At 38.8% G+C, this 13,353-nt stretch overlaps 1 protein-coding gene across 4 annotated transcripts in view; it reads left to right on the forward strand.

The window, feature by feature from the left end:
- Positions 1-13,353, forward strand: part of LOC126190933 (dTTP/UTP pyrophosphatase) — a 97,813-nt gene that overhangs the window by 52,726 nt on the left and 31,734 nt on the right. For all 4 annotated transcript variants that reach the window (XM_049931573.1, XM_049931572.1, XM_049931575.1 and 1 more), the window contains exon 2: positions 3,609-3,712. In XM_049931573.1, the coding sequence (XP_049787530.1) occupies positions 3,623-3,712 (90 nt within the window). In that variant the 5' untranslated portion in view covers positions 3,609-3,622. The remainder of the gene's footprint in view (positions 1-3,608; positions 3,713-13,353) is intronic.

The following is a 13,353-nucleotide window of genomic DNA, read 5'->3' on the forward strand; positions in this document are numbered from 1 at the left end:
CTTTTGTTCTTTATTTATTTATCAGAAAGCACATTGGTGCAAAGTTGCTGACGAGAAGGAAATTGTATTGGTTTTATGTAAAAGAATTTAACGTTTATTATGTAATGGATATTATTGTTACTTTATTTAGAACATGAAAGTGGTCTAGCATTGATTATTTAAATATGTTAAAATGTGAAATAATGTAGACTAAGCTGTAGCCAATCAGATGGACAGTTTCAGGAAAGGGAACTGCACTAGTCAGTTGAGCGAGGATATTTGGCATGCGGGAAACGCAGCCAGGGACAGGCGGAAGGAGTGCTGGTGCAGACGTGAAAGCAAACAGGTCTGGTCAAGCCACCAAAGGGGACAGTTCGGATGGAGATGGGAAAATGGATGTTTGTCTGGAGAGACCAAAGGGTACAGTTCTGATGCAAACACGAAAGCGGGTGGTCAGTCTTTAGGCAGCTAGGAAGAGGAATGACTTAGAAAATTTCGCATTGTGTGGTATCACAGGACTTAGTCTCTGAGTGGTGAGCAACCGCGCGCCTCGTGTGAATTGTAACTTTTCGCTTAGATAACTTGTATTTTGCGATGAGGTTGTGAATGATTAAACTGTGTCAAGTGGATATGTGCTCAAGTGTAACAGTAATTCTAAATACATCCACTTTCGCTATTAGTTTGCTTTCTGAATAAGCATTATTCTAATCAAATTGCAACTGTCTGGCCTACATCATTTATGGGTCATTAATTTAGTCCCCGATATTATTATTACTGTTATTTCATGCTATGTTAACTTTGTATTTCCCAAATTTGCTGTCAGCCAGACAATTTAACCAAAGGGTCACAAGAGTCCAATTTGGGGCATGTAATGCGACATGTGCAGTTCAACCCATAGACGAGTTTGAGCCAAGACATTTTGAAGAAGAGGAACCACACGTGAGCCCGAACATCTTTGGAATGATAGCTCACAGTGTGAACGTAAAGAAGTATTAAACAAAATAAAAAATAATAAAGCCCCAGGAGAAGACTTGGTCAAGCTGTTTACATATGCTAGGAGTCATTTATAGAAATATTCGTAAACTTTTAAAATATGTTGACCGATGACCTCGCTGTCTGGTCTCCTCCTCCAAACAACCCAATCTTAAGTATGTTCTTGTCAGGAGGAGATATACCTGGGAGCTGAGCTAAGTCAATTTTCATCCCTATCCTCAAAATAGAAAGCTGGAAACATTGTGAAAACTACCAAGGAATAAGCTCGTTGAATTCACATATAAAATTTTTTTCCACCATCATCAAAAATAAATTCCACACACACTATGAACCCATCTCCATGAGGTGCAAAATGGCTTTCCAAAAGGAAGATCATGCTGTTATCTGTATTTTTCCCTGTAATTACTAAAAGAAAAAGAGAGAATTGAACCGAGAAGCACACACATTGCTTTTGCTGACTAAAAAAATGATGTTGATAACAAATTACAAATTCTTGCAGATGATCATGTTCCCCAGAAACTTATCAAAAATATGCACAAAATGTACAGAACAAATTGAATCTGTGCTAAGAAAGGGACAAACCAGAGGCATAATACAAGTCAGGGACATGGCCTTTCACCACCCTATAATGAAGTCAAATGCCACATAGCTTCATTCAGATCAACATTAAGACAACGTCAGATGCCTTACTTTTTGCAGGTGGTGTAGTTATTGCAGCATCTTCAGAGAATGGCCCTGCAGCCTGTATGCAATTAAAAAAAAAAACCAACCTGGACATCAATACAAAAAATGCAAAGACTATGACCTTCAGTGGAAAATACCCAGTACAAAGTAAGACTTGTTTGGAAAATAAAATACTATAGAAAAATTAACGAAACAGCTGGAGGAAATATCTAAAATAAATGAGCTCAAAAGAGGATCCCAAAATTCATTCCACACTACCACTCCAATTGCTGGAGAGCGCAGGATCGATCAGTGGAAAGATGGCAGGAGAACTTTTTGATGATACTGTAACCCCAAAAGGCTTAGCACATTGGAGGAGGAACTTTTACTGTGTGTGTCTTTCAGGCAAACTGCATTTTCTGAGTGAAGCAAACAGGCATCACTTTCTGTTATACAAAGTTTTGAACTGTTTATGTTTTAAAATTTGATTAAACTCATCATCTATGTTTTCAACTTTATAGATTGAACCCCAGTCCATATACTGTAAAGCACTTATGAAACTTACAAGATTTTCATCTGAAAGTTGTAATACAGAAATAAATTTTGATATGTGGAGTAACACCTCTGATAATAAAGTAATTGGGCATATTGATCAGAAAGACTGTTTAAAATTTGCTTTATTATTATTTTTGGCTTCTGGTCCTGTCAATGAAAATGTTGTCAAGAAAAGACTTTACTAATCAGTGACTCCTGTTTACAATAGCAATGAGATGAACTGTGTGAGATCATTCTATTTACTATTTTCAGCTAGTAATTTAGAAGATATTCTATTTTTTCCAAGAAAATGTTGTTTCCCTACAGCAGTCCTATATATTTGTGGGCATAGTGATTACTGCATTTGCATTTATGACAAAGACACAAGCTTCATTGTGTTACTGTATGCAGTATTTGCTTAAAATTGCCAATCTGTACACTATATTTTCTCTGACATTTAACTCCATCTATCAACAAACATTTTCTACTGTAGTGGGTTGCTGTACTGTAACCATCCAGCTTTAGCATGTTTATTCATGTTAGCCAGGAGTATCCAAGCAAATCTACTGTTGCTGCATTGTGTTGCATTTCATGCCAAAAAATATATAGTGTTGCAAAGCAGTGTGAAATTGTGCAAAAACATCAATGCCAAATGAAGGAATAGCTCAAAATGTGCAAGCAGTTGACTCTTCCTGGTGTAAACAAAATTCAGACCTAAAATGACACCATTGATGATGTTTTATATCAACAGAACAAAAGTGTACAGTGATAAAAATTTGCATTTTGTGAAAGTTGCACAGAATAATTATAAATCATACACATACAGTAGCTCCAACAGCTTCTCCCATCATGTGAGTTACATATTGTGGGCAGTGTGAAAATAAATAATTTGAAATATAAAAAAATGACTTCTTGCATAGCTTAACAAATAGTGCTTTAGCTTCATAAACAAGAAGGTGATGCAGACTGAATCTGTATACCATCCAGCTTTAATGTGATTTTAGGTTGCTTCTCACATTTCTTATGCAAATGCTTGAACTGTTTCCATATCTTCACCTCTAAATACAAACAGTGACATGCTAAAACACAAGGAACATACTACCCATGTTTCACAGTCAATGGCTTTCCCTCCATTCTTAATGTAAATCACAATGTAGTAATATGGATGGTGACTAGCTACAATAAATAATAATAATAATAGCTAAATTTAGGATGGATGAGTGTACATCATGTGTGGATCCTGAAAATGGAAGAAACAGGTCCAATTGGAAAACAAGCAAAGAAATGTCAGAGAAGCATAAAGGTACAGAACCAACATATGTGCGGTTGTACTACTGTTACACCTATCACAAATTTAATTACATCTCTGGTGACTATGCTTTGAATTTTATTTCCGATTATAAGTAAGAAATTAATAAAGGATTCTTTCTTTTCTGTAGGTTAGCAGATAAAAATGCTAGAACCTATTAAACATGTCCTGAACAGTCAAAGGATTGTGTTGGCAAGTACATCACCAAGACGTCAAGAGATACTAAGCAGTATAGTAAGTAAAATTAATAATCTGTTTTCCCAAACTGTGTGATTGTTCCGCTTATAAGACTGTCTTTTAATAAAGCAATCAAAAGAAATTTTCTTTCTCATTTATATCCTTACTTACAGGGGCACAACGAAACATAAATTTAGATTTAATGCACTTTCAATCCCTTGACTTTAATGGATGTTTCTATTTTGTGTTCTTTTTACAGTTGACACTATTCTTCTTCTTTTATTGACTTACTGCATGCCATGGTCACCGAAACAATTTTGTATAAAATAAATTGTTTAATCATCTTACTGAATTTTGGAGCTTCTGTTACATTATTTTTTTCCACAATTTGTGGAATAAATATGGGTTGTGGACTTCTACAGAAACCAACTGTTTCCCTTTTCTTTATTTATCCAGCTATGTTTAATCACATACGTGTTTCATCAAAATATTCCACCTTGTTAAATTTAAGTCGCAAAAGATTCATGTTTAGAAATTAGCGAGACCTACTGTTGGTGCCAACCTGTCTAGATAAGTGAGCACGTTAACATAACATGACTGGGGTTCAGGGAATTCTGTGTTTTTAGCCTTGCATGGAAATGTAGTTTTATTGAGTGTTATAAATCTCAAGCTTCTAATTACTTAATATTTCAGAGTGAGTTAGTTATGTGAATATTATTCCATATAAATTATTGATGTTTAAAAACTTCAGTTGATCTACTGCTTATATGTAGTATATCTTAGCTGAAAGATACATTCCTCCCCCAGGTTCACCATTAATTTATCAGGAGCTTCTTGGCACCATCTTGCTCCTCACAAACCTGGAATTTTTAGGGATTTTTTTGGCCAAGTTTGTGTACCCACTCTGATGATGCACAAACTTTCATACATTTTGAAAATGATCTCGCACTCAAACATGTGCTTTGTTCTGAACACAGACATATTGGGTGCACGACTTCCATACTGAGGAGAAGAGGTGGCATCAAGGACACCTGTCACTAACATTGTTTCAGCCCATAATCAAACAGGACAAGGCAATGATGAAGATGTAGAAGAAGAAGAAGAAGAAGAAGAAGAAGAAAAGAAGAAGACTGTTGATGGCACATAGATGTTTAAACGAGTCTGAGAAAATAAAGAACAGAGAATCACTTGGTGTTTTATAGATGGCAGAATCTATGACCAATGTTTATGAATTACTTGTTTTATATTGTAACAACAGAACGTTCCAACTCTGAGACCTCTCGAGAAATTCATACCTATTGATGTAAAAGATTGTTCACGGAACAAGTGATACTGTCTAGAGACTACTTGCACTGAAATTCAGTTGCATTATTAGACATGATGTTATAGTTTCCCGAGTATGTTGAATCATTTTGTGTGGCGTACTTACGTAAACACAGCTAGTTGCGCTTTTTTCTGCTTATTTCTGAAGTGTCAGAAATGTGGAGGTGGACGGAGTACAAAACTAAAGCAGAAACTCATTGAAAGTCTTCTTTTAATAATAATAATTTTGTGAATTTGTTGACTCATAAGATGCTCCTTTAGGCACAGAAATCGCTGGCAGCATGTGGACTGAATGCTGAAAGTTTGCAAGAATCTATTTTGTAATATTTCGTGTGTGAGCTCAAATATTGCCACAAAATAGGATAACCATGCTTGTCAACAATCTTTGTTTTGTGAATAAAACTGTCTGATTGCTTCATAAATTTATTTAGTTATGCTTTTTTGGCTTCTACTGTAATCAGATATCAAAAAATTGTAGAACTTGCAAAGCAAGGTTCAGTGACAGCATTAAAAACCTATGTCTAATTGGGACATCAACTAGCAACTTGCTAGCAGGAAAGCCTGGAGAGAATGGAATAGCAAGGAGGACCCAAAAAAATGGGAAGTTTTTCAAGGAGAAAAGAAGACACCAGCCAGAACAATTAAATGGACCGGAAGACAGAGGGTGAAACAGGGAACGGATGAGTTTGAGAACAATTTTAGGAAAAACAACAGTTCAGACTTTTTGAGAAATTAAGTTAGAATCCGACTGGATACAGGAGAAGAGGACTGTTTATTCAAGATAACTGTAGATATTTACAGAGCAATTTTATGACCTGCTGAAGACAAACGCAAATTGGGGACAGACACAGGAAAGAGTGTGTGTGTTCGTGTGTGTGCGTGTGTGTGTGAGAACGAACACAAGGTATGAGAGGGATGAGGTTGCGCAGGTGATAAGCAATCTAAAGACTAATAAGGCAACTGGAAAAAATGGGTTTAGCAGCTGAAATGATAAAGTGGGGAGGTGACGAGGCAGTAGACAGCATTACCAAAATTATCTGCAGGATAAAGAAGTTATGAGAAGGATTGAAGAATGTGATCATATTGCCAGTACATAAGAAGGGGAATAAGAGAGATGCAGGCAATTGCAGAGGACTTTTGCTACTAGCAAGGTGCTGTTCAAACTACTACTGAAGAGATTAGAAGAATAGATAGAAAGTACAGTTGCAGCAATCAAGTGAAATTTAGGGAGTGAACGTGATGCATAGAATAATTTTTACACTGAAACAACTGGTTGAACCTAGAGCCTAGGAAGGTAACACTAGTAAGAAATGGTGAATGGTGCTGAACAAGTAGAGAAAAATAATGAAGAAAATTCTAGGCCATAAAAACGATAGTGAGAGATGGATGCGAAGACCTAGGGAAAAACTGTACCAGAGCATGAGGACAATAACAGAAGAAATAAGACAAAAAAAGCCATAATGAGATTTACACTCTGCAGCGGAGTGTGCGCTGATATGAAACTTCCTGGCAGATTAAAACTGTGTGCCGGACCGAGACTCAAACTCGGGACCTTTTCCAGTGTTTGATTCTATTCACATATTGTTCTATTCCATCCTGGATATTCCATTATTAGATTTTAACAAATAAAATTATATATGCAAAAATATACAAAAAAAAAACACATTTGTGATCTTAAATCTTGTTACAACATATGATGAGGAGGCTTTGCCTGAGTTTTTGTCATGTCTGCCAGCATTCAGCTGAATGTATGCGCTCCACAGAGGTGTGGGCTAGCTATTTTTTCTTATGTCCACATTTTTTATTTAACTCTTATAGTCACTTGCTTTAGACAATTCAATTGCTGCCTTATTGTCATGTAGTAGTCTGAAGGATCCTTCTTGTGGTCAGACATATTTTGGTATCTAATCTTTGAAATCATAGACCCTCCTGACATATTGAGGTCTGAGCCATATGTCAATCCTCTGTTGTTGAGAATGCTGCTTACTTACTATTCCGGATATAATAGCATCTTGGGATTTAAACAGATATCCAGTTCAAATGAATTCACAATTGCAATTAAGGACTACCATCAGCTGTAGAATGGAATGACAACAAGGAAATTTGTGCCGGGCTGGGACTCAAATCCTGATTTCCCGTTTACGGCAAGCAATCGCCTTACCATTCGGCTATCTGTGCACGACCCATGGCCAGATCCAAACTTCCATATGTCATCAACCAAGCGTCTATGACCTGAACTCGTGCATCCATTACGTATCTTCCTGTACTTGAAAGTCACTTGCCTGAAATCAGCAGGTAAATACGGTATTGCAGTGCCTGTGTTATTCTGATTACAATGTAAAGTTCCTTTGAACGTGCATCATAATCACAATAACACAGGCACTGCAATATCGTAGATGTACAGTTGTTGACAGTCTATCTTCAGAATCTCTGGCTCCGTCTGCAGCACAGGAACCTATTGTGTGACAGTCCTCCGCTTTAGAAAGCAGTAGCTTCATATTCTTGGTACCTTTTGGACATCTAGAGAACCTTTTGACTGCCTGCCGGTGGAGTGTCCCTGGATTATTACAAAAGTGACTGACATTTCCTTTTGAGCAAGTTAGTTCTGTTCTAATTTTTGATGGCACATACATTAATGACAGGGTATGTTCCTCATAGATTCTTTCTCTCTTATTTTTTGTAGGGGTGGGGGGGGATGCTCTTATCATGAGTAAGCACTTGGTTATTATCGAGTAGCATAAATATTGGACTACAGTCTTTCATATTGAAAGAGAATTTTCTCAAGACAGATTTTGGCCTGTACATAGACAACCTTCTTTTATAGTTTCCAGTTATTTGGATACCTACAAATCTAGTGGAAAAATCAAACAATGTGAAGTCCAGATTGAAATATCAACACTATTATGAATAGGATAGATTGCCCACTATAAAGACGACGTGTTGAGCTGCGTAGAGGCACAGCTTTATGGGTCTTAACTTCTGAGGTCATCAGTCCCCTAGAACTTATAACTACTTAAACCTAACTAGCCTAAGGACATCACACACATCCATGCCCGAGGCGCGATTCGAACCTCTGACCGTAGCAGTCGCGCGGTTCCAGACTGTAACACCTAGAACCACTTGGCCACTCTGGCTGGCTAATTGACTGCTGTCTCCAGCTACTGTGGCCAGAATGCAGTGATGTTATGCTGAGTGGAAACTGCGATCTCAAATGGGGCGTGAAGGGCCAAGGATAGCAGGGTATTGGGGGGGGGGGGGGGGAAGTCGGCACTGCCTGACAACTGACAATATGTGGATGGACTAGATTGTGGCCAAACAAGGTTGCCTCGTGTAGAGTCAGGAGGCTGTGCTGTGGAGGAGGGGGGGGGGGGGGGAGGAGGCAATCGGTGAGCAGAAAAGGTGGTTAGCAGACAAAGGAAAAGACTGGTGGCATTGGCAGAGAGAGGAACACAGTGGGGATGGGAGACATGAATTGGGAGGAGATGATGGGACAGAGGGGATGGAAGCTGTTGGGTGGAGGATGTGGGGATAGTGTGTGTGTGTGTGTGTGTGTGTGTGTGTGTGTGTGTGTGTGTGTTTTAGGCCTAAAGCTCGGTGTGTAACAGTCTTTTTGTTGTGCCTGTCTGCAACCCAACACTTCATCTTTATGGTTAGAAGCAATCTATCATTTTCGTAATATTATTAAAAATCTGATGGCTTCACCTAGATAATCCTGCTTGAATTTATCCCTCAGTTTGTTTCCGAAGACATCTTTCTGTCATGTACTTTACTGAAAATTAGCACATCATCTACATACATGTAAACTGTCAAAATATATGGAGCTTGAATTTTGCAGTAAAGGCATGGATCAACTGTTGACTGGTCTAAGTTTAGATTCAACAATATACTGTCTAATGTCAAGTTCTGGCTGTGACCACCTTGTGTCAATCCATATACTGCCTTTTCTAATCTTTTAACCCTTTAAGTGACACTGGTTTTTTCAAACATAAAATGAATTCATATAAAGAATGAAATTTTCAGGACCTTTGCCTTTCACAGGCAAGTGCTCTGCCAACTGAGCTACCAAGCACTACTCACGACCCGTCCTCACAGCTTTACTTCCATCAGTACCTCATCTCCTACCTTCCAAACTTCACAAAAGCTCTCTTGTGAAACTTGCAGAACTAGCACTCCTGGAAGAAAAGATATTGCAGAGTCATGGCTTTGCCACAGCCTGGGGGATGTTTCCAGAATGAAATTTTCACCCTGCAGTAGAGTGTGCACTGATATGAAACTTCCTGGCAGATTAAAACTGAGACTCGAATTTGGGACTATGAGCAAGAAAGAGCAGTAAGGATAGTCAGAGATGGGAGATTGCAGCACAATAAAGGAAGTGAGTGTTGCAGTAATTTGGGGGCCCTGGCTTACCACACACAACTCACGAAAGAGACGTGAGTCCCCTGAGGAGGAAACCTTAACTGAAAGGCAGACAACTAAAAGGATTTCCATGCTATTCACAGGTGACACCAGAGAATATGTGGACAATAATCTGATTAACTCCTTCAGAGAAGAATAGCTCCAACATTAGACTACAATGCCATATATAACAGAAAAAATAGAGTAGCTGAATACTAAAATTGTGCAATAGTAGAAAAAGCAAGATATTTACCCTTTGAAGTGAATTTGTCAAACAGATCTAGGCAGAAGCACTCCCTATTGAGATCCACAAATTATTAATCGATCTACAACTAAGTAAGTAAAAGTAACACTTCTTATCAAACTTGGACAAACAAGACACCAGATCTTTGGTATCTCAAATTATTTGGAAGCAAGGCCTATGCCCACATTCAATGAGCCATCAGATGAAAATGGGCTGAAAATGTATTGAGTGCATCTTTGTAGGATGCTGCAAAGAATCAAAAGGGTAGAGGCTTTTTGAACAAAATTTCTGGAGAATTATAAAACTAGAGGGTGCTACTTTTGACGAAGGTACTTTTAAATGGTAGAAAGAAAAACCTTAGTCACAGGAATCAAGTGAATTATTCATTCCATTCCCAGAATAAAATGATCATGGCTGAACTAGGAGCAATTGATACTGTGACTGACATTGTCACAACAAACAGTAGTTTGAAGAATAATAACTGCAATGAGGAGTCAATCCCAGAAAATGTTAAAAAGATAATGAGAGCAGATACAAAAGTCATCCAGAATTCCAAAGTCTAAGAAGATGCATGGCTGTGTTAGTTAATAGTCCAAACAGTCAACTGATTCTGATCCTTTGTTACTGGAATAAATCACTGATGCCAGAGAACACTGAAAAATGACTTTAAGGCAATAGAAGAGGAGTTAAAATCTCATAAAGTGAACTACATATGAGAGATTGAGGTTGTATGAGAGATCCAGATATTGCAGTGTGGGCAGTTGCAGTCTTAATGCTTACCCTATCCTGGCTACCTCGCAGGAAGAACAGCAAGCCAGACAACTGGGAGCAAAACAATTTACTTAATACCTGGTGTGTACTAGAACAAATGGAGACACTTTTATGGTGATAAAACCAACATTTTTTTGTGGAACACATTGAAGACAAATTTGGAGAAGATGACTCACCGGAAAAAATTGGACAGTGGTTTGCTATTGATTAAGGCCACCTCTGCTGCACAATCTCGATCTCTTCATACATGTGAACAACTGGGTGACTTACTAGTGACTGTTGCCCCACACAGAACTTTTGAATATGGTGTGATGACTTATCTTTCACAGAGACCTTACACTCCAGGCAGGCAAGGAACTATGAGCTAATGTGGAACAGCAAGGTGCCCATTTTGTCTGACACATACAAAAAGGTCCCAAGGATAACTGAACAAATACAGGCACTTTCATCTTAGTCTTTGTAGGAAATGTCCACCCAGAAAATGTTAAAGTCCCACAACACCACCTTCAGGAACCACTTCCCGTCTGGCCAGAGAAGCAACTGTATCCCTGGAAACTGACAGATCAGAGGCATGACACCAGCCAGTGGCTGAAAGAGCTGTGGCTTGTGGGTCCAAGGGCTGCCTGCTCACAGTCAGTGCATCACATTTCCCTATGCTGTCAGAGTTTGTGCCAATGTTCATTGATGTTACCCTACCCAAACCGGTGACTGACACAGGACATCACCAGTCAACTTGACCCCTTTGTGCCTAACCAGGTCACCCTCAGTGTTCTGGTCCAGTGGAACTGTAATGTATACTACTGTCACCTGCCTGAACTGCAACACTAATTTGATCCTATCCTGCAGTCTGAGTCACCATCCTAGAGACTCACGTCACTGATGACCATTCCCCAACACTTTGTTGTTACTGTGCATTTTGTTGGAATTGTATTGGCCTTGGAGGTCAATTGGAGTGGCCTGTGCATTGATTCGCACAGATGTCGTTAGAGAGTGAATTCTCCATGCCACATTGTAAGCAGTAGCAGTGTGAGTGCAAACTGTGCCAGCAATCACCATTTGAAACATTTATTTTCCTTCAGACAGGGCATTTAATTCCAATGAGACGACTGTCTTGATCCAATAGCCCTCCTCCCTTTTCTCGTACTCAGTGATTTCAAAGCACACCACCCCTGTGGAGGACTAACACTTTGTGTGGTAGGGGGCTTCAGATTCACCTGCTCCTTTCCAATCGTGATCTGTGTCTCCTAAATGATGGTACTTCTACCCAATTCATTGCTGCTCATGGCAACTTTTCAGCTATTGACCTTATGATATCTTCCCCCAAACTTGTAGCTTTGCCATGTTGGTCACTCCACAATGATCTTTGTGACAGTGACCACTTCCTGGTGATTTTGTCACTTCCTTATCACCGCCCAATGGATGTTACCATGATGGGCTCTTTGAGGAGCCACTGGGAGTTGTAAGCATACGCTGTCACCTTCATGTCTTCTGTCAGGTTGCATTGATGGGTTGTAGAAGACGTCTCTGATGCAATCAGCTGTGCTGCTGGAAATGCTATTCCTCTTTCTACCATGTGGCACCACCAGTCAGCCCCAAGGCTGGACAAAGATGTTTCAAAAGCTGTTCTGGATCATTATGAGGGCCTGCAACATCCTGAGCCGCATCTCCGCCGATCATCCTCCTCACTTTTAAGCAATAGTGTGCTTAGACTTGCTATATAATTAAGCACAGTAAAATGTATGCCTTCCTCCTTGCAGGTGCAGGCTAAGCTTCATAGCCTTCTGGGTCATCAAAATCACTAACTGTCCAGGGCCTTGTTCATCAGGAAGGTCTTTGTACTAGAGTGCCATTTCTTGCTGAACACCTTGTACAGACTTTGCAAAAGTATCAGCATTCTCTTTTTTTTCCCAGCTGCTTTTCTAACACAGAAATGACAGGTTGAAGATATTCCTTTGTGTTTTATCTCCAGCAAACCAAACTTATCTGAAGATAGCAGTAGCTGAAACTGGTAATAGTGAATTGTAAAAGTTTGTGTGATCAAGATGGTCCTGTAAAATAAAGTGAATGTAGAAGTGAGAGAATTTCCTTGGCTCTAGAGCTAGATTATGAAAAAGGAAGTCTTTATTTGCATTTGAAGGAAATTACACTTGGAAAAGTAACTGCTCCTTCAGATGAAATTCCACTAGTCAGACTTGCACAGTGCATGCATTGCTTCATAATGCAATTACGTAGGTCTTATGCCACAAAACTGTGTTGATTGACTGCACTGCTGATTTTGCTTCAAAAATCTGATCATGTGGTTGATTGAGGTGATGCATTCCATTTGCTAGTGATGTACTAGCAAGCACATTTTTGATTGTGTCTAATGACAGTCCTGCCTGTCAGATAAAATTAAATAATCTTTTTCTAATATTTTACTAAAAGATAGTAGACTTGTGCTTCATTGAGTTATGTACAGAATATCTTCTATGTTAATCGTATCTTTTGTGCTGACTATGATAACATATGCATGTGAAGATCCTATTCCTTTTGCAGGTGGCTGCCATTATTTTCTATTACTACTTGTGAGCTAATCGCAGGTGTCACATTATTTTCATCACACAGATATTGGAACATGTGATCTGAATTGCCAGAGTCTACATACCATTCCATCTGTGTATCTTTACCTGATGCTGTAATTGATTTCAGTGTATTCTAGTTTATTTTTTTGGCTGAATATTTTTCATCAGTGTTGGTCTTTTTGACAGATGTCCATGCTTGTTGTAATTAAAGCACCTGGAACTTTTCATAATGCATTGGCATCACACTTCTTCCTGTTAACTTGCAGAGCAGTGTTGCTGGTTTATTACAGATGTCATTGTTTATTTCTTGAAGCAAATTACTGTTTGAGTCTCCTGTGGTTATAAAGTTTGAATTTTCTAAGCCAATAGTCATAAGTTTATATTTGTCTGGTAGCTCTGCAAGT

Source organism: Schistocerca cancellata, chromosome 6, assembly GCF_023864275.1.
Source record: "Schistocerca cancellata isolate TAMUIC-IGC-003103 chromosome 6, iqSchCanc2.1, whole genome shotgun sequence".
Classification (NCBI taxonomy): domain Eukaryota; kingdom Metazoa; phylum Arthropoda; class Insecta; order Orthoptera; family Acrididae; genus Schistocerca; species Schistocerca cancellata.